Genomic DNA, 24,460 nt, shown 5'->3' with positions numbered 1-24,460 from the left:
AGTCCCTGGCAACAGACTAGTGACCTGTTCCAGGAATAATGAGCTACGGAAAGTCGGGTTAGGTGCAGAAAAGTTGAGAGAGAGAGAACAAAAGAGAAAATGCTGGAAAATGTCAGCAAATCCGGCAGCATCTGTGAGGAGACCTAAAGAGCAATCTGGACTCAAAACATCAGCTCTTTTCTCTCCTTACAGATGCTGCCAGACCTGCTGAGATTTTCCAGCATTTTCTCTTTTGGTTTCAGATTCCAGCATCCGCAGTAATTTGCTTTTATTTATTGAGAGAGAGAGACTGCTGCAGACATGGGATCCTGATCTTATGACTCAGCTGAGCCTCCAGGTGGGGCTACACTTGGAGTTTGACAACAGAAGCAATATGGTTGCCATTAAGGTCAACTGAACGGAGATGTCAATTGAAGTTGTTTCTGTTTGCTTGTTTTTCAGGCTGGTTCAGCAAGTGCTACTGGAATTGAAGGCCTTTCATGGGTTAGTCATGTTTCATTTTTCATTTTAACATCTGATTCCAGGAGGATTCAGCCGTCTCGAAAATGTATTCAGGAATTTGAACCCGAAGGGAAATTAGATTTAGATTTGGAAAGGAAACTTTGGCTGGGCTGCAGGGAATAAGCGAGAGCAAGTGTGATAAATTGGATTGCATTTCCAAAGAGCTGGCACAGGTATGATGGGCCGAATGGCCTCCTCCTTTGCAGCATGGTTCAAAAGCACAATGTGAGCCCAATATCTGCTGCTGGGACCTCCCTTGTCCTTCCAGGAACACAGATGCCTGCCTCACCGTTAACTGCTTGGGATAAGCAACACCCTAAAGAGTTGGATTCCCAATCTAGCAACAGATATGCCGTCATCACATCAGTAGGACTGGACACCTCTGCACACCCTCACATGAATACTCCCTCCACTCTCCCAATATGCCCCTTTCTCATAATGATTCACGCTGCCCAATGGAAACCCTTCCCACAGGATCATGAGGAATGTTAGATCGACCATCTCGCTAAAACACATCACCTTGTCAAATTTTTTATAGGTTTACTTATTAATGCCACAAGTAGGCTTACATTAACACTGCAATGAAGTTGCTGTGAAAATCCCCGAGTCACCACACTCCAGCGTCTGTTCGGGTCAGTGCACCCTAACCAGCACATCTTTCGGACTGTGGGAGGAAATCGGAGCACCCGGAGGAAACCCACGCAGACACGGGGAGAACGTGCAGACTCCGCACAGACAGTGACCCAAGCCGGGAATCGAACCCGGATCCCTGGGGCTGTGAGACAACAGTGCTAACCCACTGTGCCACCCTACGGTTACACTAAATGTTTACACTCACACAGACAGATGTATCGTGCTCACAATTACTTCCTCCCAGCTCCCCTTTCTGTCTCTCCATTTCCTTCTCGTATATCTGCCTCCCCTTGATGTCCAGAACTGACTGAGGGCCAGGCTAGGGGGCACTAAGTTTCCAAAGAAGCATCATGTTGGACTCTCTCCACAGATGCTGACAGACCCGCTGAATTTCTCCAGCATTTTCTGTTTTCATTACGTAATGATTTTCATGTTGGCTTCATTGATGATTAAAAGTCATTGAAAAATCTTCCTAAACTCAACAACTGACACCCTCAAACTGTGAGTTACAGGTGTAAGATTAGTGTGGGAGGTGATGAGTGGTGAGGGAAGCGAGGGGTAGACGATCGTGGTCCGAGTCCTCAAAGCCCTCCACCAAAGTCTGAGGTCACGTACCAACCAACTCAAGAACAGCTTCTTCCCTGCTGCTGTCAGACTTTTGAATGGACCTACCTTGCACTAAGTTGATCTTTCTCCACGCCCTAGCTATGACTGCAACACTACATTCTGCACCCTCTCCTTTCCTTCTCCCCTATGTACTCTATGAACGGTACGTTTAATCTGGATAGCTTGCAAGAAACAATACTTTCACTGCATCTCAGCACATGTGACAATAACAAATCAAATCAAAATCATTGAGGTTTTTCTCACCCCCACGTCCGGGTCCTTTGTGGACGAATCGATAGAGAGTGATCACGCGTGATTAGTCAATAACTCCATTATCTGGCAGGGTGGCAGAAGCTGATCCAGTAGAACCAGCAATTTCTACATTCCACTGGCAGGAACTGATATATGAAGCAGTGGTTCGATTTGATCCCTTTGCCCCTTAAGTCCCAGATTGAGGGGGGGCGGTGAGTGGTTACAGCTGCTGTAAGAATGATTCAGTCGATGGCTAATTCTGTTTCCAATCTTTCCACCCCCACCCCAGACACTGCAACGGGGCAGAGAGCAGGTGAGCAGTTCCCAGTGTGCGTCTCACTCCTCGTGTTGCTTTGCGATCCCGTTCCCTGCTAACATGTTCTTGTTTTGTCCTTGGTTGCTCTTTTTCCCCGCCAGCATTCTGCCTTCCTTGTTCAGTTAAAGGATTAGTTAAAGACATTTAAAAAGTTTCATTTGTACGAGTGATTTCATCTTATGGCTTGGAGTAAAGTTCAGCTTTTGCTTCATTACTGATACCCCCCGCTGCCAGCACCCCCACCCCCCCCCCCCCCCCCCCCCCCCGCTGCCACCCCCACTATCGCGCCCCCCCCCCCACCTAAATTCAATGGTGTGGCTGGGACGGGTGCAAAAACTCAGCCCAAATTCTTACCCCGATTGTTATGGAGTAATGGAGGCATAGACTGTTTTCTAAATGGGAAAATGCTTAGGAAATCAGAAACAGAAAGGGTTTTGGGAGTCATTGTTCAAGATTCTCTTAAGGTTAACGTGCAGGTTCAGTCGGCAGTTAGGAAGGCAAATGCAATGTTAGCATTCGTGTCGAGAGGGCTAGAATACAAGAGCAGGGATGTACTTCTGAGGCTGTGGTCAGACCCCATTTGGAGTGTTGTGAGCAGTTTTGGGCCCCATATCTAAGGAAGGATGTGCTGGCCTTGGAAAGGGTCCAGAGGAGGTTCATAAGAATGGTCCCTGGAATGAAGAGCTTGTTGTTTGTGGAACGGTTCAGGACTCTGGGTCTGTACTCGTTGTAGTTTAGAAGGATGAGGGGAGATCTTACTGAAACTTACAGGATACTGCGGGGCCTGGATAGAGTGGACGTGGAGAGGATGTTTCCACCAGTAGGAAAAGCTAGAACCAGAGGGCACAACCTCAGGCTAAAGGGACGATCCTTTAAAACAGAGATGAGGAGGAATTTCTTAAGCCAGAGAGTGGTGAATCTGTGGAACTCTTTGCCACAGAAGGCTGTGGAGACCAGGTCATTGAATAGTCTTTAAGACAGAGATAGATAGGTTCTTGATCAATAAGGGGATCAGGGGTTATGGGGAAAAGGCAGGAGAATGGGGATAAGAAAAATATCAGCCATGAATGAGTGGCAGCGCAGACTCGTTGGTCCGAGTGGCCTCATTCTGCTCCTATGTCTTATGGCCTTATAGTCTATGGTTATCCGGTGACCCATGCTGGAATGTGTGCCTATGCACATATTGGACCCTGGATTCCCCCGAAGACTTGCATCGATATAGCACCTTCCACAACTTCAGCTACTCAAATAAAGACTAGTATTGTGTCGGGAAGCCTAGCAGCCAGTTTGTATACAGCAAGCTCCCACAAATAGCCATAGGACAATAACTAGATAATCCGATTTAGCTGTCGGTTGTGGGGTAAATATTGGCCAAGACATCATGGGGCGGGAATTCTCCAGCCCTTCCCGCCTGGCGAGAAGTCTTTTGACCCTTGCCACGGGTGCTCCAACGGCAGCACGGTTGAAGAATGTAAACCTTCGTCGACTTCAGCAGGACTGGAAGATCCTGCCAGCGGCCAATGGTGAGCCGCCTCCGCTACTGGAAATTCCGTCGCAGTGGGGGAGGGGTTGTAAAATTCCATCCCTGCCCTTCTTCAGAATAATGGAATCCTTCATATCCACCTGAGAGGGTAGAGAGGTCCTGCCTTTTTGTATAATCTTGTCTGGTCCTTGGCAGTAGTGTCGGCCTAGGTGCAGTATTCATATCTGTGGATTGGGACTCGAACTCAAAACCTTTTCTGAGTAAAGTTTGAGAATGTTACCCAGCGAGCCATAGCTGACACCTACTTAACCCATTCTCCTGATACTCAATATTAAGGCAACACTTGAAGGATGACTACGTGGGTGAGATGCCCGAGCTGAAGGAGCAGGAATCAAACCCCCAGCCTGAGTTAGTGCCTTCAGGAAAGAAGGGAAGACAATTAGCATGAGGAAATCTTCAATAAATCCACTTTACCAATTTTTTGAGCCAATCCTTACCCTACTAATCCTCCAGACACTAAGGGGCAATTTAGCATGGCCAATCAACCCCACCTGCACATCTTTCGGACTGTGGGAGGAAACCCACGCAGACACGGGGAGAATGTGCAAACTCCACACAGACAGTGACCCGACGTCAGAATTGAACCCTGGTCCCTGAAAAGACAACATGGAGTGATGGTGGTGACTTGGCCCCGTGTATGCATTGCGTGGAATGAGATCAGTGTTTCCCTCTGTATTTGGAGTGGGTTAGCAAGTACAGACTGTCTTGTATAGAATCATAGAATCTTACAGTACAGAAGGAGGCCATTAGGCCCATCGAGTCTGCTCCAACCACAACCCCACCCAGGCCCTATCCCCAGAACCACATGCATTTACCCTAGCTTGTCCTCCTGACATTAAGGCGCGATTTAGCATGGCCAATCAACCTAATCCTCACATCTTTGGACTGTGGGAGGAAACTGGAGCACGTGGAGGAAACCCACGCAGACACGGGGAGAATGTGCCGACTCTGCACAGAATCAATATATCAAAGTGTAAGTCCTAACCTGATTATGGTCACTAATGGAAGCTAGCCTCTATCCCGTGCTTGGTACGGAATGAGGCCCCTCAAGGTATATAACCACATTTCCCTTTGTCTAACGGAGATCTTTATCCCTTTGTCCCTCGTGATCTTTACCTATCTGTGTACCCACACAGGGAGCCAGTGTAGAGCGGTCAGTATTCACTTATGAACTTCCGCACAATATGTATTCTCCCCTGTAACCCACTCCTGCACAGTTGCTCAGTTGGTGTATCCGAAGCTGTTGGTGCTTTTCCAATCTCTCCTCTGGCACCAGCTTTTTGTGTATCTTTCTGCAGTGAAACGGTGCGAGTTTTGGAGGTGCTTTCTTTTAAAGGAATCCTGTTTCGTGTGGCTGTTGTGTGCGCCTCGTTCTGATTTGCCCATTCTCTCCACAGTGCAAGAACAGCGTCAGGATATGGTGAGCTGCCTCGTTCTGCCCCTTCGTGTGACCTCACCTGGATGGAATTTCTCGCAGAGTAGGTTTCTAGAACCTTCTTGTTGTTGCTTCACTTGATCTTCTTGGGTTTGGAAATTACATAGCATCACATTAGGATCTACAACACAGAAACAAATCATTGGCTGGCTGGTATATGTCAGTGTTTACACTCCACATCCCTACTTCATCTCATTCTATCGGCCAATCCTTCGCCCTCACCAGTTGACCCGTTCATAGAATCATAGAAATCCCTAAAGTGCAGAAGAAGGCCATTCAGCGCATCGAGTCTGCACTGACCACAATCCCACCCAGGCCCTGTTCCCATAACCCCACATATTTACCCTAGCTAATCCCCTGACATTAAGGGGCAATTTATTTTCAGATAAAGCTCGGCACAACATCGTGGGCCGAAGGGCCTGTTCTGTGCTGTACTGTTCTATGTTCCAATTTAGCACGGCCAATCCACCTAACCAACATGTCTTTGGAGTGTGGGAGGAAATCGGAGCACCCGGAGGAAACCCACGCAGATACGGGGAGAATGTGCAAATTTCACGCAGACAGTGACCCGAGGGACCCTGGTGCTGTGAGGCAGCAGTGCTAACCACTGTGCCACCGTGCCGCCCCAAGGCAGGTGTTTCCCATTGCTGTGTAAGTGGCAGTGAGATACAAAAGTCTGAGGTCATGTACCAACCGATTCAAGGACAGCTTCTTCCCTGCTGCCGTCAGACTTTTGAATCTTTCTCTGCACCCTAGCTATGACTGTAACACTACATTTTGCACTCTCTCGTTTCCTTCTCTATGAACGGTATGCTTTGTCTGTATAGCGCGCAAGAAACAATACTTTTCACTGTAAGCTAATACCTGTGACAATAATAAATCAAATCAAATCAAAAAGATTGCCAGAGCATCGGGGAACCTTCTTGACCTTCCATCCATCCAACTGAATACAATCCTGGACCCAGGAGAGCAGAGGAAACAAACGGACCGAAATTTCCAACCGTGATCCATTGGAAAGGAGACTTGAGGAGAGGGGAAGAACGGACAGTCAACCTAATGTCATCCATCCTACATTATTATCAAATGTTGAAATCTCCTCTTCAGCCTCTATTTATATTAGAAAGAAACAACAGATTGCATTTTTATAGTGCCTCTCAGGACCTTCTGAAAAATTGGATTACCTTTGAAGAGCAGTCACTGTTGTGATGTAGGAAGTGCGGGAGCCCATTTGTTCATGGCAAGCTCTCACACACAGCAGTGACCCCAGATAAGCTGTGTTAGTGAGGTTGGTTACAGGATAGATGTTTGATTTGATTTGATTTATTATTGTCATATGTATTAACACACAGTGAAAAGTATTGTTTCTTGCGCGCTATACAGACAAAGCATACCGTTCATAGAGAAGGAAAGGAGAGGGTGCAGAATGTACTGTTACAGCCATAGCTAGGGTGTAGAGAAAGATCAACTTAATGCAAGTAGGTCCATTCAAAAGTCTGACGGCAGCAGGGAAGAAGCTGTTCTTGAGTCGGTTGGTACGTGACCTCAGACTTTTGTACCTTTTTCCCGACGGAAGAAGGTGGAAGAGAGAATGTCCGGGGTGCGTGGGGTCCTTAATTATGCTGGCTGCTTTTCCCGAGGCAGCGGGAAGTGTAGACAGAGTCAATGGATGGGAGGCTGGTTTGAGTGATGGATTGGGCTACGTTCATAACATTTTGTAGTTCCTTGCGGTCCTGGGAAGAGCAGGAGCCATACCAAGCTGTGATACAAACAGAAAGAATGCTTTCTATGGTGCATCTGTAAAAGGTGGTGAGAGTCGTAGCTGACATGCCAAATTTCCTTAGTCTTCTGAGAAAGTAGAGGCATTGGTGAGCTTTCTTAACTATAGTGTCGGCATGGGGGGGACCAGGACAGGTTGTTGGTGATCTGGACACCTAAAAACTTGAAGCTCTCGACCGTTTCTGCTTCGTCCCTGTTGATGTAGACAGGGGCATGTTCTCCTTTATGCTTCCTGAAGTGGATGACAATCTCCTTCGTTTTGATGTTAGCCAGGGAAATGGGGAGAACAATTCAGAATAGTTTCTCTGGGGACATTTACCTGATAGAGGGTTATGGTTTAACGTCTCACCCAAATGACGACACACAGGAGAGAAACGGGTACTGGGGGCTCAAGTGTAAAGCCAACGCTGAGTGATTTACTGGGCATAACCTTGATCAGTGTCAGGAGGAGGGGGGAAATCAAGTCAGTGAAAACAAGCAATTTTTCAGGAACATTGTGTTACATTTGTGACAATGGTTTTGCAGTTTTTTTCGAAGAATGTCCTTCATTACAACACAACGAGGCAAATTGTCTTGTCAAGTCTGATTATGTAAATTTGCAACTTTCTCTTCCTTCTGTTTAAAGAAAGGGGGATGATGAGAAATGTGACAGACCAGAGAAAGGGACGAAAGTGAAAAGAACGTTAAGTTCCCTCAAGAACAGGGTGACCGGCTCCTTTAAGGATAAGGTAAGGAGTGTTATTTATTTTGTTCGCAATAGTAGCAGGAAGAAGGTGGCAGAATCATAGACTCCCTACATTCGGCCCTTCGAGTCTGCACTGACTCTCCGACAGAGAATCACACCCAGGCCCTTTTCCCGTAACCCCACGCGATGGCTACTCGTCGATGGCTAGGAGCCTGTTCAGGGGCAAATTCAGGAAGCGCTTGGGAGGGAGCAAGGAGAAGGGTCTGTGTGGGAAGCAAGCTTCCTATGCAGCTTGAATTGGTGATAATTAGCTGCAACTTACTTTATTTGGTGTGTATGATGGGCGAGTGGATATCAGTGGACCGCACACTTGGGTCAGTCCCCTGTACCTTGGTGAAAAATATAAAATTCTCCACCCCAACATCTCCAGTTGCCATGGTGAAAAATGACTCCATTAATGACCTTGCACATAAAACAATGGTCTTTGATGTAGGTCACCAGTGGAGTGCCCCAGGGATCTGTTCTGGGACCCTTGCTGTTTGTCATTTTCATAAATGACCTGGATGAGGAAGTGGAGGGATGGGTTGGTAAGTTTGCCGACGACACGAAGGTTGGTGGTGTTGTGGATAGGTTGGAGGGATGTTAGAAGCTGCAGCGTGACATAGATAGGATGCAAGACTGGGCGGAGAAGTGGCAGATGGACCTCAACCCGGATAAATGTGTAGTGGTCCATTTTGGCAGGTCAAATGGGATAAAGTAGTATAATATCAAGGGTAAGACTCTTAGCAGTGTAGAGGATCAGAAGGGCCTTGGGGTCCGGGTCCATAGGACTCTTAAATCGGCCTCGCAGGTAGAGGAGCTGGTTAAGAAGGCGTATGGTGTGCTGGCCTTCATCAATCGAGGGATTGACTTTAGGAGTCGGGAGATAATGATGCAGCTTTATAAGACCCTTGTCAGACCCCACTTGGAGTACTGTGCTCAGTTCTGGTCGCCTCATTACAGGAGGGATGTGGAAATGATTGAAAGGGTTCAGAGAAGATTTACAAGGATGTTGCCTGGATTGGTTGGCATGCCTTATGAGGGTAGGCTGAGGGAGCTCGGTCTTTTCTCCATGGAGAGATGAAGGATGAGAGGTGACCTGATAGAGGTGTACAAGATGTTGAGAGGTTTAGATCGGGAGGATTCTCGGAGGCTTTTTCCCAGGGCTGAAATGGCTGCTACGAGAGGACACAGGTTTAAGGTGCTGGGGGGGTAGGTACAGAAGAGATGTCAGGGGTAAGCTTTTCACTCAGAGGGTGGTGGGTGAATGGAATCAGCTGCTGTCAGTGGTGGTGGAGGCAAACTCGTTAGGGTCTTTTAAGAGACTTCTGGATGAGTACATGGGACTTAATAGGATTGAGGGTTATAGGCAGGCCTATATATAGGCCTAGGTAGGTAGGGACATGACCGGCGCAACTTGTGGGTCGAGGGGCCTGTTTGTGCTGTATTTTTTCTATGTTCTAAGTGGGCGAGACTTTCTGTTAATCGTAGAGTGGTGGCTAAGGTGAGAAAGTCAGTGTGCAGCTCGCCAGCTACACAGCCTGGCTTTCTCATCACATTGTGACGCGCTCAGTGCTGAAGCAGAAAATGGAGGATTGGCCTACACCATCAGGCCAGCAGGGCGTGGCTGTGAAAAGCTGGTAACATCAAGATTCGCAAAAGGCTGCCCTGACCTCCAAGAAAAGTTAAAGTTTATTTATTAGTGTCACAAGTGAGGCTTACATTAACACTGCAATGAAGTTACTGTGAAAATCCCCTCGTTGCCACACTCCGGTGCCTGTTCGGGTACACTGAGGGAGAATTCAGCATGGCCAGTGCACCCTAACCAGCAGTTCTTTCGAACTGTGGGAGGAAACCGGAGCACCCGGAGGAAACCCACTCAGACACGGGGAGAACGTGCAAACTTCGCACAGACAGTGACCCAAAACCGGGAATTGAACCCGGGTCCCTGGCGCTGTGAGGCAGCAGTGTCCCAACGCGCCGCCCACAATAAAATCAAAATGCAGTGGAAATCTGAAACTCACTTCCCTGTAAGAAGCTGTGGAGGCTGTGGGGCTAAGGGAAAAACGTCAACAATGAGATTGATAGATTTGGGTGATCAAGCGTTATGGAGGAATAGCGGGTAAATGTGAGGAAGGTACAGGTCAGGCATGGAAAAATGGGATAGGCACTAGAGGGACTGATGCGCGACAATCAAGCACGAGGTACAAGGCTTCAGCGATTGAAGGCTTTTATTGACAAACAATGGAACTATCTAACACGAGTATACCAATCCAGACTGGAGGGGTCCCGCCTGAGCAGAGGGTCTTATACCTCTCCCCAGGAGGCGGGGCCCGACCGGGATGTGCCATAACAACATCTACCACAGGTAACACCCTAACCCAACAACATTATAACAACCCCCACAGTGGCAACACCCTAACCCAACAGTAACATTGGAATAACCCCACAGTGGTAACCAACGATGGTTCACCACAGGGACCAAATGGCCTCCTCCTGTTCCTTTGACTCTTGGAAGTGAACTTTTTTTTTGTATCTCTTTCCCTTTTCCCTAGGGTAAGACCAAAGAGAAAGACAAAGAAAGTCCGAAAGAGAAGCGGAAGTATAACAATGGCCACCAGCTGGTGCCGGGGACGTTTTCCAGTTCGACCAGCTGTTCCCTGTGCAGCAAGCCACTGAACTGTAAACCCGGTTATCAGTGTGTGAGTGAGTATCGCCCGCCACGCTGCTTTGCACGCTTGCCTCGTTCCACCCTGCTCTCACTCGCGCACACTGGCTCCAGGTGGAGTTAAACCCAACCCATTCCTCCAGTCAATATTTGCAGTGGAGCAGCTCAAAGCCAGGCCCAGGCTTTCTACATGGAGTTGGAGGTGGGACAGTTGGTGGGGAGGGGGGGGGTGGGTGGGGTTGGCATGGAGTGGGTGAGGGGAGTGGGGGAACAAGGAACAAAGAAAATTACAGCAGGTGAAGAGGTCCTTCGGCCCTCCAAGCCTGCACCGACCATGCTGCCCAACTGAACTAAAACCCCCTACCCTTCTGGGGACCATATCCCTCCATTCCCATCCTATTCATGTATTTGTCAAGACGCCCCTTAAAAGTCACTACCGTATCTGCTTCCACTATCTCCCCCGGCAGCGAGTTCCAGGCACCCTCTGTGTAAAAAATGTGCCTCGTACATCTCCTTTAAACCTTGCCCCTCGCACCTTAAAACTATGCCCCCGAGTAATTGACTCTTCCACCCTGGGAAAAAGCTTCTGACTATCCACTCTGTCCGTGCCCCTCATAATCTTGTAGACTTCTATCAGGTCACCCCTCAACCTCTATCGTTCCAGTGAGAACAAACCAAGTTTCTCCAACCTCTCCTCATAGTTAATGGGAGCAGTGGAACGGGTTCCAGACTACAAGCTGTCGAGGATGCATTCAGGAGGAGCCTGGATCGGCATGCATGGAAGAAAGAGATAGAAGGACATGTCGAGGGGATGAGATGGAGAGAGAGGAAGCTCATTGGAGCATGAACTGATATGGACCTGTGGTGCTGTCTGGCTGGTTTCTGGTGTTTAAATTACTCTGGAATGGTAACAGGAACTTTGGTTATGTAGGGGGGGGGGGACTGAGATTGTTCTTCGAGCAAAGAAGGTGAAGGGGAAATTGAATCGAGATGGTTAAACATTCGAGGGGTTTCAATGGAGACAAACTGTTTTCTGTGGCAGGAGGGTCAGGAGGGTGGGATTTTCCAGCCATGTGCCCCAAACCTGGAAAATTCCTCCCCAGATATAAGGCCATTGAGAAATGAAGCTGAGGAGAGAGAGGGAGTTTTTTTTTGTTGTGCTGTGGCATTGAATGCTCTCTATTAGAAGCAGATTTAAACTTTCAAAAGGAATTGGATGAATACTTGAAAAATTGCAGGGCTGAGGGAAAAGAAGGAAGGAGCAGGACTAATTGCAATGCTCAGTCAAAGCACCGGCATTAAATTGATAGGCTGAATGGCCTGCTTCTATGTTGCATCATTCTAAGATTCCATGAAGTAAGATGGGAGGATACTCGCTTTCAGCATACAGCACTTGGGCCGAATGGCCTGTTCATGTGCTGTTCATTCGATGTAATTCTATCGTTGCCACCCCACGTCCTCTCTTGGCAGAAGTGTGTTGGCCTAGTGGTATTATCGCTAGGCTATTAATCCAGAAACTCCGCTAATGTCCTGGGGACTCGGGTTCGAATCCCCCCACGGCAGATGGTGGAATTTGAATTCAATAAAAAAAATCTGGAATTAGGAATCTACTGATGATCATGAAACCATTGTCGGAAAAACCCATCTGGTTCACTGATGTCCGATAGAGAAGGAAATCTGCCGTCCTTACCCTGGTCTGGCCTACATGTGACTCCAGAGCCACAGCAATGTGGTTGACTCTCAACTGCCCTCGGGCAACTAGGGATGGACAATAAATGCTGGTCAGTCAGTGATGCCCAGGTCCCATAAAAGAATAAAGAAAAAACTCACTGGTTGTTAAATGGTGGCGCTGTTGTCAAACAGTGGAATCAGCAGGTTGGTTGTTGTTGTAATTAACTGCAGCAATTCCGGGGGTGGGGGGGGTGGTCAGGATGGGGCAGAGAGGGAGTGGGAGGAACAGGCAGGGTCCCCAATCCTGACCAGTGTTTCCCACCGCGAGGGACATGCGTAAGGAACAGGGTTGCTTATGGTTTCGAACTTCACCGATAACGTTATGTGATCCAGGGATTAGCCTCAGTGCCTCCGGTGATGTGTAACGGGCAATTTCATTCTCCAGATGTTTACTCGGCTGCCTTAGGGAGTTGGGGAAGCAAAATCCCAGCATTTCTCCTGAAATTGGCCACAGTTTGATTCGCTTTCCTACCCTCAGCGTCACTGGCAAGTGGGGAGGGTGATGTAATCTCAAATGGATTGGGTGTGTATTTGGGTCCATTGGCCTTTTTTCGTTCCTCTGACTGTATCTTCATGACCCTGCAGTGAGAGAGGAAACTCTTACAATAAATACCACAATTAGCATTAAGAAAGTTAATGTCACAATCATTGCAAAAAGGTAGGATCCTGGATGGTTCAATAGTGTTCACTGATAATTCTGTAGATTCAAAGGAGGTCTCTGTCTGGTAACTGGCTGAGATCCAGCTACGGTAATCGCAAACTTGGTATTTCACACTGACATGAACTTCTGACCACACACCATCAGGACTGTGTATGTCCATCTCCATAACATCGCCCGGCTCCATCCCTGCCTCATCTTGCCTGAGGCTGAAACCCACACTCTTGCCTTTGCTCCCTCTAATCTTGCCTACTGCAATGCATTCTGCACAGCATCCTCTGTGGACCTGAGCTAAAACTAGCCCCAAGTTCCCTGCACTCTTGTGCTCAGTGACCTACACTGACTCTGTGGAAGTTGGCCACAAAAAAAAAACACAATCTTCTTTACTTATAAAAATATGGAAATACAATACAACATGGACTCAGAACTGGAGGCAGCGAGTTACTCAGGTCCCTCATGGTCAGACTAAACCTGCAAAAGCCCACGCTACCAATGACATCACTTGCACGTGCTCATACCTACTAAAGACTTCAATACATACACTCAAATAGGAAGATACTTACCGACACGGTGGCACAGTGGTTAGCACTGCTGCCTCACAGCGCCAGGGACCCGGGTTCAATTCCTGCCTCGGGTCACTGTCTGTATGGAGTCTGCACGTTCTCCCCGTGTCTGCGTGGGTTTCCTCCAGGTGCTCTGGTTTCCTCCCACACTCCAAAAATGTGCGGGTTAGGTGGATTGACCATGATAAATTGTCCCTTTGTGTCCTAGGCTAGGGGGATTAGCCATGGTAAATGTGTGAGGCTTATGGGGATAAGGCGGGGGAAGAGGGCCTGGGTAAGATACTCTATTAGCAGGTACTGTACGGGAGTTTCAGCCTAGATTTGTGCTCAGGTCTCTGGAGCGGGGCCTGAACTGACGAGGCGAGAACACTACCCACTGAGCCACAACCAGCAGCCTAATCACTGCTGCAGCCAGGCCATTTACTGTTACCACCCCCCCCCTCCCCCCCCCCCCCCCCCCCCCCCCCCCGCCCCCTGCAAGAATAGTTTATTACATCGCAAACCTTCAGCAGAAAACTGGTGAGAGACAAAGTGCAGACTCGATGGGCTGAATAGCCTCCTAGTGATTCCATAACACACTATAACAGACTCCCATTCCAGCAACCCCTTGGGTTTAAACATCTCATTGTTGTATTCATGTCCCTTCCCAGCCTCTCCTTTCCCGACCTCTCTAACCTCTTCCAGTCCTCTAACTGTCTGAGATCTCTGCTCTCCTTCAATTCTGGCTCCTTGAGTGTCTCCAATTTTAATTACTCTACCCATGGATGGCCTTCATCTGCCTGGGCCCTAAGCGCTAGAATTCCTTCAGAATATCCCTGCTTCTACCTGTCTCTCCTCCTGTAAGATGCTCCTTACAACCTACCTCTTTGACCAAGATATTGGTCACCTGTCCTAATGTGGCTCAGTGTCAAATTCTGTGTGAAGCAGCTTGAGATGTTTTGCTACATTGAAGACACTACCCAAATGCAACTTGTTATTGCCTTCCCAGAAAGAGTAATCAAAATTGGAATGGATGTTTGGGGAGGACAAAGGAGGCAATGATTTAATAAAACCTGCGTTTGCTGCCAGTGCCGTGTGTGCACAGTAGAATGCCCATCCTCCATCTTTATCAGAGGAAATCTGCCATCCTTACCTGGTCTGGCCTACATGTGACTTCAGAGCCACAGCAATGTGGTTGACTCTCAACAGCCCTCTGAACAATGGCAACTAGGGATGGGCAATAAATGCTGGCCAGCCAGTGACGCCCATGTCCCACAAATGAATTTTTAAAAATCTTATCTATTAGCAGGTACCGTACAGGAGTTTCAGCCTAGAGTTGTGCTCAGGTCTCTGGAGTGGGGCTTGAACCGACGAGGTGAGAACACCACCCACTGGGCCACAACCAGCAGCCTAATCACTGCTGCAGCCAGGCCATTTACTGTTACCCCCCCCCCCCCTCCAAACAAGAATGATTTATTCACATCTCAAACCTTCAGCAGAAAACTGGTGAGAGACAAAGTCCAGACTCGTCATCTATCATTGAGCAGACACAACCTTGTGCAAAACATTTACATCTTCATTGGCCTGTGACATGCAGTTAAACAGTTGGCTCTGATATATGGGCTCCCATCCCTGCCACGGACTGGCTGACGTTCCAACAACATTAAACATTCAAGCCCAGCCTGTCCTCTCAGAGTGTCAAAGCCCTGGATTAAATTATCCAGATTCAAGCGTTCATTTGCCTGAGTGGATTTTTCTTCTTCGAACAGAAAATGTGTGTCAGTGTGTGTGTCTGTGTGTGTGTGTGTCTGTGTGTCTGTGTGTCTGTGTGTGTCTGTGTGTGTGTGTGTGTGTGTGTGTCTGTGTTGTGCCTATCTGTGTTTGCGTGTGTGTCTGTGTTGTGTGTGTGTGTGAGTGTGTGTGTATGTGTGTGTGTATCTGTGTTTGTATCTATCTGTGTCTGTGTGTGTGTGTCAGTGTGTGTGTCTGTGTGTGTATCTGTGTTGTGCCTATCTGTGTGTGCGTGTGTGTCTGTGTGTGCGTGTGTGTCTGTGTGTTGTGTGTGTCTGTGTGTATGTGAGTGTGTGTGTGTGTGTATGTGTGTGTGTATCTGTGTTTGTATCTATCTGTGTCTGTGTGTGTGTGTATGTGTGTGTGTATCTGTGTTTGTATCTATCTGTGTCTGTGTGTGTGTGTTTGTCTATGTGTGTGTATGTTTGTGTCTGTGTGTATCTGTGTGTGCGTCTGTCTGTATGTCTCTGTATATGTATGTGTGTGTGTGTTTGAGTGTGTGTTTGAGTGTGTGTTTGAGTGTGTGCGTGAGTGTGTTTGTGTGTGTCTCTATCCCTCCTTCTCGATATACATCTCTTTCCCCTTACCCATTGTCAATCTCTATCTCTCCATATCACTTTCTCTTCTCTCTATCTACAGCTACCTATCTCTCTGTTCTCTGTGTGCCTATGTCACTCTCTCTCACTATCTTTCTGTCTGTCTATCTCTCCATCTCTCTCTCTGTCAGTCTCCCTCTCAATATGTCTATCTCTCCATCCCCCTATCTATCTCTGTGTGCCCCTTTCCATATTTCTCTCTGTCCATCTCGCTGTGTGTCTATCTCTACCTCTAATTGGATTTGATCACATCCACTGATTAATCTTCCCTCTGTCTCACTGCCCGAACTTCAACGGACTCCTCAAAGCCCAGATCTTTGATGTTGAATCGAGGAGGTTCCGTCACTGGAGGACACAGCAAGTTGTTCTGATCTGGAATCCCCTGGCTGATTGGGAAGCAGATTCCATAATGGCTTTCTGACAGGGAGTTGGAAAAGGAAAACATTAGAGAGTAAAGACAGGATAGGCCGGGCTGGACCTGTGCTGTCTGATTGTGTGATTCTACCTTCAATCACCTCCCCCGAAATCTTCTCATGCCATTGCTTACCATCTTGTTTCGCCTCATTGGGCTGCTTTATTATACTTAAGGCGCTCTATGAATACAAGTTGTTGTTGTTTCCATTGGTGGCACGGTGGCACAGTGGTTAGCACTGCTGCCTCACAGCACCAGGGACCTGGGTTCGATTCCTGGCTTGGGTCACTGTCTGTGCGGAGTATGCACATTCTCCCCGTGTCTGCGTGGGTTTCCTCCGGGTGCTCCAGTTTCCTCCCACGGTCCAAAGATGTCTGGATAAGGTTGATTGGCCATGTTAAAATTGCCTCTTAGTGTCAGGGGGATTAGTAGGGTAAATACGTGGAGTTACAGGGATAGGGCCTGGGTGGGATTGTGGTCAGTGCAGGCTCGATGGGCCAAATGACCTCCTTCTGCACTGTAGGATTCTATGATCTTAAACCCTGCCCCTGAATTACAGACTCCAATCTGACTGAAAGTTAGACTGATGAGGAGATGCCGGCGTTGGACTGGGGTAAACACAGTAAGAAGTCTAACAACGCTAGGTTAAAGTCCAACAGGTTTATTTGGTAGCAAATGCCACTAGCTTTCGGAGCGCTACTCCTTTGTCAGGTGGAGAAACTGATAGCCAAGCTCCGCACGCATGAGGACGGCCTCAACCGGGATCTTGGATTCATGTCACACTATCTGTAACCCCCACAACTTGCCTGGACTTGCAAAGTCTCACTAGCTGTCCTGTCTGGAGACAATACACATCTCTTTAACCTGTGTTTAATGCTCTCTCCACTCACATTGTCTGTACCTTTAAGACTTGATTAGCTGTATTAGCATTGATTACATAGAACATAGAACAGCGCAGTACAGGCTCTTCGCCCCTCGATGTTGCGCCGACCAGTGGAACCAATCTAAAGCCCCTCTAATCTACACTATTCCAATATCATCCACATGTTTATCCAATAACCATTTGAGTGCTCTTAATGTTGACGAGTCCACTACTGCTGCAGGCAGGGCATTCCACGCCCTTACTACTCTCTGAGTAAAGAACCTACCTCTAACATCTGTCCTATATCTCTCACCCCTCAATTTAAAGCTATGTCCCCTCGTGCTAGCCAACACCATCCGAGGAAAAAGGCTCTCACTATCCACCCTATCTAATCCTCTGATCATCTTGTATGCCTCTATTAAGTCACCACTTAACCTTCTTCTCTCTAACGAAAACAACCTCAAGCCCCTCAGCCTTTCCTCATACGATTTTCCCACCATACCAGGCAACATCCTGGTAAATCTCCTCTGCACCCTTTCCAACACTTCCACATCTTTCCTATAATACGGCGACCAGAACTGTACTTAGCTTGATTAGCATTCCAATCATTATTCTGTAAATTGAGTTTGTGTCTCTGTGTGCCCTGTTTGTGAGCACATCTCTCACTCCACCTGATGAAGGGGCAGTGCTCCGAAAGCTAATGGCACTTGCTACCAAATAAACCTGTTGGACTTTAACCTGGTGTTGTTAGACTTCTTACTGAAAGTTAGACTCACAGGCCAGTTTAAAGTTCTCTGCCAATGCTGCTTTGTTGCCAACCAGAGGAGGTCTATGGGAGAGAATTTGGGTACCCTGGCCCTCTGACTCTTCCTGCACAGTGACTTATTATACAGCTTCCCTTCTCTCACTCAGCCTTCCTTACCTCTCCCCTCTCCCCAGTTCCCACCCTTTGAGCAAAGTGTCTGCGGCAGATACTCAAGTAATGGCAGTGGCTCTCAAAGCAGTGTTTTGAATACCCGACTACTAAGAGTGAGAGCTGTTTAAATTTGGTCATAAGAGGAACACTCACATAGGTTGCATTTCCCTCTGCTGGTGCTGTTACTAATGATGTGGCGATGCCGGCGTTGGACTGGGGTAAACACAGTAAGAAGTCTCACAACACCAGGTTAAAGTCCAACAGGTTTATTTGGTAGCACAAGCCACAAGCTTTCGGAGCGCTGCTCCTTCATCAGGTGAGTGAGAGTTCTGTTCACAAACAGGGCATATAAAGACACATTGTAAATTGAGTTTGTGTCTTTATATGCTCTGTTTGTGAACAGAACTCCCACTCACCTGATGAAGGAGCGGCGCTACGAAAGCTAGTGGCATTTGCTACCAAATAAACCTGTTGGACTTTAACCTGGTGTTGTGAGATTTCGGACTGTGCTGTTACTAAAGCCAGTTTCACTGAAAGGCTGCAGCTGCAAATGTATTCAGACAGATTTCACTCCCTTTCATTCTAAAGTTGATTTTCATTGCTAATTTTTCTTAGTGGTTTTTCAAGTCTGGCTCCGATGCTTGGCAGCAACCTCTCGCCTCTTCATAACTTTCACATTGTCAGGCTATTATAGCCTATTTTAAAGTAAAGTTAAAGTTTATTTATTAGTGTCACAAGTAAGGCTTACATTAACACTACAATGAAGTTACTGCGAAAATCCCCTAGTCAGCAAACTCTGGCGCCTGTTCGGGTACACTGAGGGAGAATTTAGCATGGTCAATGCACCTAACCAGCACGTCTTTCAGACTGTGGGAGGAAACCGGAGCACCCAGAGGAAACCCACGCAGACACGGGGAGAACGTGCCGACTCTGCACAGACAGTGACCCCCAAGCCGGGAATTGAACCCGGGTCCCTGGTGCTGTGAGGCAGCAGTGCTAACCACTGTGCCACCCAACATTTACTGTGAATATCCTGAAACGCATTATCTTTATGATTAATTCATAAATTGAGGGTGTCGCTGGCTAGGCCAGCATTCACTGCCCATTCCTCATTGCCCTTGAGAAGGTGGTGGGGAGCTGCCTTCTTGAACTGCTCCAGTCATGTGGTGTAGGTACGCCTACCGTGCTGTGAGGGAGGGAGATCCAGAATTCTGACCCAGCGACAGTGATGGAATGATCGACATATTTCCAAGTCAAGATGGTGAGTGGCTTGGAGGGGAGTTTGTGGTGTTCCCATTTGTCTGATGCCCTTGACCTTATAGATGTCAGTGGTGGGGGTTTGGAAGGTGCTGTGGAAGGGGCCTTGGCGAGTTGCTGCAGTGCATCTTGCAGATTGTATAAACGGCTGCCACTGAGCGCCGGTGATGGAGGGAGTGAATGTTTGTGGATGAGGTGCCAATCAAGCCGGCTGTTTTGTCCTGGATGGTGTCGAGCTTCTTGAGTGTTGGAGCCGCACCCATCCAGGCAAGTGGGGAGTATTCCATCACACTCCTGACTTGTGTCTTGTAGATGGTGGACAGGCTTTGGGGGATCAGAAGGTGAATTACTCACTGCAGGATTCCTACACTCTGACCTGCTTTTGCAGCCACAGTATTTATACGGCTGGGTCCAGTTCAGTTTCTGGTCAATGGTAACCCCCAGGATGTTGAAAGTGGGGGATTGGTAATGGCATTGTATGTCATGGACCGATGATTGGATTCTCACTTGTTAGAGATGGTCATTGTCTGGCACTTGTGTGGTGTGAATGTGACTTGCCATTTGTCAGCCCAAATATGGATATTGCACAGATCTCAATGCTTTTGGATATCAGAGAAATCATAGAAACCCTACAGTGCAGAAAGAAGGCAGCTCCCCATTCGGCCCATCGAGTCTGCACCGACCACAATCCCACCCGGGCCCTACCCCCATATCCCTACATATTTTACCCACTAATCCCTCTAATCTACGCATCTCAGGACACTAAGGGGCAATTTTAGCATGGCCAATCAACCTAACCCACACATCTTTGGACTGTGGGAGGAAACCGGAGCACCCGGAGAAAACCCACACAGACACGAGGAGAATGTGCGAACTCCACACAGACAGTGACCCAAGCCGGGAATCGAACCCGGGACCCTGGCGCTGTGAAGCAGCAGTGCTAACCACTGTGCTACCGTGCCGCCCCTATTTTATGGACTGCTTCAGTATCTGAGGAGTGGTGAATGGTGCTGAACATTGTGCCGTCGTCGACAAACAGCCCCACTTCTGACCTTATGATGGGACGGAGGTCACTGATGAAGCAGCTGAAGATGGTTGGACCTCGGACACCACCTGCCCACTTGTGCTGGGAGTCAGGAGTCCGAGACTGCCCCTGCCCTCTCAGGTGGGCATCAGTGACCACACTTTAAAAATATTTCATTGGTGTAAGCAATTTGGGATGTTCTGAAATGGTGAAAGGCACTATGGAAATGCAAGTACCTGTTCTCCCCAGTTCTTTATTTCCATGAAGCAGCGCTTTTATCACCCAAATCTTAACCCATTCTTCCTCCTAATGCATTCCTCGGGTGTGGGCACCCCTGGCAAGGTCAGCACCTGTTAGTTGCCCCTGAACTGAGTGACCTACTTGGCTATCTCAGGGGGCAGGAAAGATTCAACATGGGTCTAGAGTCACATGTAGGTCAGACCAGGTAAGGTGGCAGATTTCCTTCCCTAAAGAGCATTAGTGAATTTAGATGGGTTTTTATGGTGACCATTACTGAGATCAGCTTCTTATGTTCAGATATATTTCTTTAATTGATTTTAAGTCTCCCCCACCCCTCTGGCACACTGTCAAGTTCGGGATAGAACTCAAGTCTCCATATGATTAGCCCAAACCTGCTGGATTTTTCGTACAGTGACATTAGAATCCCTACAGTGCAGAAGGAGGCCATTCGGCCCATCTGGTCTGCACCGCCCACAATCCAACCCAGGCCCTATTCCCATAACCCCACCTGACACTAGGGTCAATTTAGCATGGCCAATCAACCTAACCCACACATCTTTGGACTGTGGGAGGAAACCGGAGCACCCGGAGGAAACCCACACAGACACGGGGCGAACGTGCAAACTCTACACAGACAGTGACCCAAGCCGGGAATCAAACCCAGGTCCCTGGCGCTGTGAGGCAGCAGTGCTAACCACTGTGCCACCGTGCCGCCAATTGTGGGGCTATTGTGTTACCGGTGCTATAACTGTTTTCATGTGCAGATGGTCCCGCTGTCTGCTTCCAGGAATATTTGTTCTTTTTTCAAATTCCCTGTATTTTCATGTTAGTACGAGGAAAGTTACAACAGTTGTTGTTCGAATGGATGAGATCGGGAAGCAGATCACAGGAAAGAGTTTGCAACCTCAGGACATCTCAAAGTGCTTTGCAACCAATGAAATACTTTGTGAACAGTAGTTACTGCTGCAATATAGGATGACACCAAGATTGGCAGCATAGTGGACAGTGAAGAAGGTTATCTCGGATTGCAGCGGGATCTTGATCCGTTGGGCCAGTGGGCTGACGAATGGCAGATGAAGTTTAATTTAGATAAATGCGAGGTGATGCATTTTGGTAGATCGAACCAGAGCAGGACTTACTCAGTTAATGGTAGGGCATTGGGGAGAGTTATAGAACAGAGAGATCTAGGGGTACAGGTTCATAGCTCCTTGAAAGTGGAGTCACAGGTGGACAGAGTGGTGAAGAAGGTATTCGGCATGCTTGGTTTCATTGGTCAGAACATTGAATACAGGAATTGGGACATCTTGTTGAAGTTGTACAAGACATTGGTAAGGCCACACTTGGAATACTGTGTGCAGTTCTGGTCACCCTATTATAGAAAGTATATTATTAAACTGGAAAGAGTGCAGAAAAGATTCACGAGGATGCTACCGGGACTTGATGGTTTGAGTTATAAGGAGAGGCTTGATAGACCGGGACTTTTTTCTATGGAGTGTAGGAAGCTTATGGGTGATCTTATAGAGGTCTATAAAATAATGAGGGGCATAGATCAGCCAGATAGTCAACATCTTTTCCCAAAGGTAGGGGAGTCTAAAAGTAGAGGGCAAAGGATTAGGGTGAGAGGGGAGAAATACAAAAGGGTCCAGAGAGGCAATTTTTTCACACAAAGAGTGGTGAGTGTCTGGATTTGATTTGATTTATTATTGTCACATGTATTAATATACAGTGAAAAGTATTGTTTCTTGTGCGCTATACAGACAAAACATACCGTTCATAAAGAAGGAAAGGAGAGAGTGCAGAATGCAGTGTTACAGTCATAGCTAGGGTGTAGAGAAAGATCAACTTAATGCAAGGTAAGTCCATTCAAAAGTCTGACAACAGCTGGGAAGAAGCTGTTCTTGGTATGTGACCTCAGACTTTTGTATCTTTTTCCCGACGGACGAAGGTGGAAGAGAGAATGTCCGGGGTGCGTGGGGTCCTTAATTATGCTGGCTGCTTTGCCGATGCAACGGGAAGTGTAAACAGAGTCAATGGATGGGAGGCTGGTTATTCACGACATTTTGTAGTTCCTTACGGTCTTGGGCAGAGCAGGAGCCATACCAAGCTGTGATACAACCAGAAAGAATGCTTTCCATGGTGCATCTGTAAACGTTGGTGAGAGTCGTGTTGCCAGAGGTAGTAGTAGAGATGGGTACAATCTTAAAAGACCCATTGTCTTTTAAAAAGCATTTAGATAGTTACATGTATAAGATGGGTATAGAGGGATATGGGCCAAACACGGGTATTTGGGACGAGCTTAGTGGTAAAAACTGGGCAGCATGGACAAGTAGGGCCGAAGGGCCTGTTTCCATGCTGTAAACCTCAATATGGCAATCAATTTACAACATCGCAGCACGTGAGCACTGCTGGCTGGGGCAGAATTTATTGCCATCCCTAATTGCCTTTAAGAAGGTGGTGGTGAGCCACTGTCTTGAGCTGCTGCAGTCCCTGTGGGGTAGGTACACCCACAGTGCTGTTAGGGAGAGAGTTGCAGGATTCTGAGCCAGCGTCAGTGAAGGAACACTGATACAATTTGAAGTCAGAATGCTGTGTGACCTGGCGGGGAATGTGCAAGGTGGTGGTGTTCGCACGCTTCTGCTGCCCTTGTCCTTTTGGGTAGTGTGTTTGGGAAACTCCACAATCAACAATTTGGTAATGACCGTTTCAGCTGTTTTCATGATGTTGATTGAGGGACAAATATTTGCCGGGGCAGAACTCCCTACCTGTCTTCAGGTAATGCCGTGGGGTATTTATGAAATTGCATGATTGAATTAAAATTCTGAAGACAGGATACAGCAGGCATGTTTTAAACAAAATAATACTCTACTAAAACTCTTAACTCTTTTGTCTTCACTGGGGGTATTGTAGTGTTTATGTTACTGGATTAGTAATTTAAAAGTTTTTGCTAATAGTTTAGAAAGTTCAAATCTTGCCTTGGTAGTTTGAGAATTTGAATTCATTTTTCTAATTAGTAAAAGTTGTTGGATCATTGTTAAGGAGCCAGTTGGTTCACTAATGATCTTAGGGGAAGAGTCCTGCCGTCCTGACTCAATCTGGTCTTTATGTGTCTCCGCACTCGTATGATTGACTGTTAACTGCCCTCTGAAGTATTCTAGCAATTCAATCAGCAGTTCAGAATGGAGGCCCACCAACTTGTTAGGCAACTAAAGAGAAGAATCATAATTCTTCTTTAAATCCTGCTGCCCATCAACTCCGCAACCGCTCATTCCACAACACAAATACATCTCAAGAAAATTTCCATTGAATCTTCTTGTGTCACCATGCTTCATAACCTCCCACTTCCATGTCTACTCCCTCCCTACAATGCAGGCTCCTCCAGCCTTATATTGTCACCGTCCTCCTTATCACCAGCCCTGTCTCTCTTCCCAGCCCACTATTGTTTGAGGACCTTCAGCCATTGTTGTCCTACTGACTGAGATGTCAAACTTTAGTCTGCTCCTACTTTCAAAATAACAACTTGCAATATTGTAATAGCTTTAACTTTGCAAAGATCCCCCAGGCCGTTTCACTATCAGGAAGAAAATGGACACCAAACCAAGGAAGGAGCTATTACAACACAGATTTTTAATCCAAATACTCAGCTAACGTTTTGGGGACCTGGGTTCAAATCCTGCCACGGCAGGTGGTGGAATTTCAATTCAAGAAAAAATGCCTGGAATTATGAATCTACTGATGACCATGAAACCATTGTCGATTGTTGGAAAAGCCCATCTGGTTCACTAATGTCCTTTAGGGAAGGAAATCTGCCGTCCTTACCCGGTCTGGCCTACATGTGACTCCAGAGCCGCAGCAATGTGGTTGACTCTCAACTGACCTCCAAGGGCATCTAGGGATGGGCAATAAATGTAACCCCCACAGCTTGCCTCCTGGACTGGCAGGCTGTCCTGTCTGGAGACAATACACATCTCTTTAACCTG

The 24,460-nt window shown here is 47.5% G+C and overlaps 1 protein-coding gene across 1 annotated transcript in view; it reads left to right on the top strand.

Annotated features, from left to right (window-relative positions):
• The window catches only part of LOC144479714 (rho guanine nucleotide exchange factor 18-like), a 230,273-nt gene that overhangs the window by 118,767 nt on the left and 87,046 nt on the right, over positions 1–24,460 (top strand). Inside the window, exons 7-11 of the mRNA XM_078198744.1 lie at positions 442–483; positions 2,282–2,305; positions 5,249–5,329; positions 7,688–7,790; positions 10,342–10,492. Of these exons, the coding sequence (XP_078054870.1) occupies positions 442–483; positions 2,282–2,305; positions 5,249–5,329; positions 7,688–7,790; positions 10,342–10,492 (401 nt within the window). The remainder of the gene's footprint in view (positions 1–441; positions 484–2,281; positions 2,306–5,248; positions 5,330–7,687; positions 7,791–10,341; positions 10,493–24,460) is intronic.

This window comes from Mustelus asterias, chromosome 26 (genome assembly GCF_964213995.1).
Source record: "Mustelus asterias chromosome 26, sMusAst1.hap1.1, whole genome shotgun sequence".
In the NCBI taxonomy this organism is placed as follows: Eukaryota; Metazoa; Chordata; class Chondrichthyes; order Carcharhiniformes; family Triakidae; genus Mustelus; species Mustelus asterias.
Note: the sequence above shows the minus strand (reverse complement) of the source record. Positions and strands in the feature narration are given on the sequence as shown.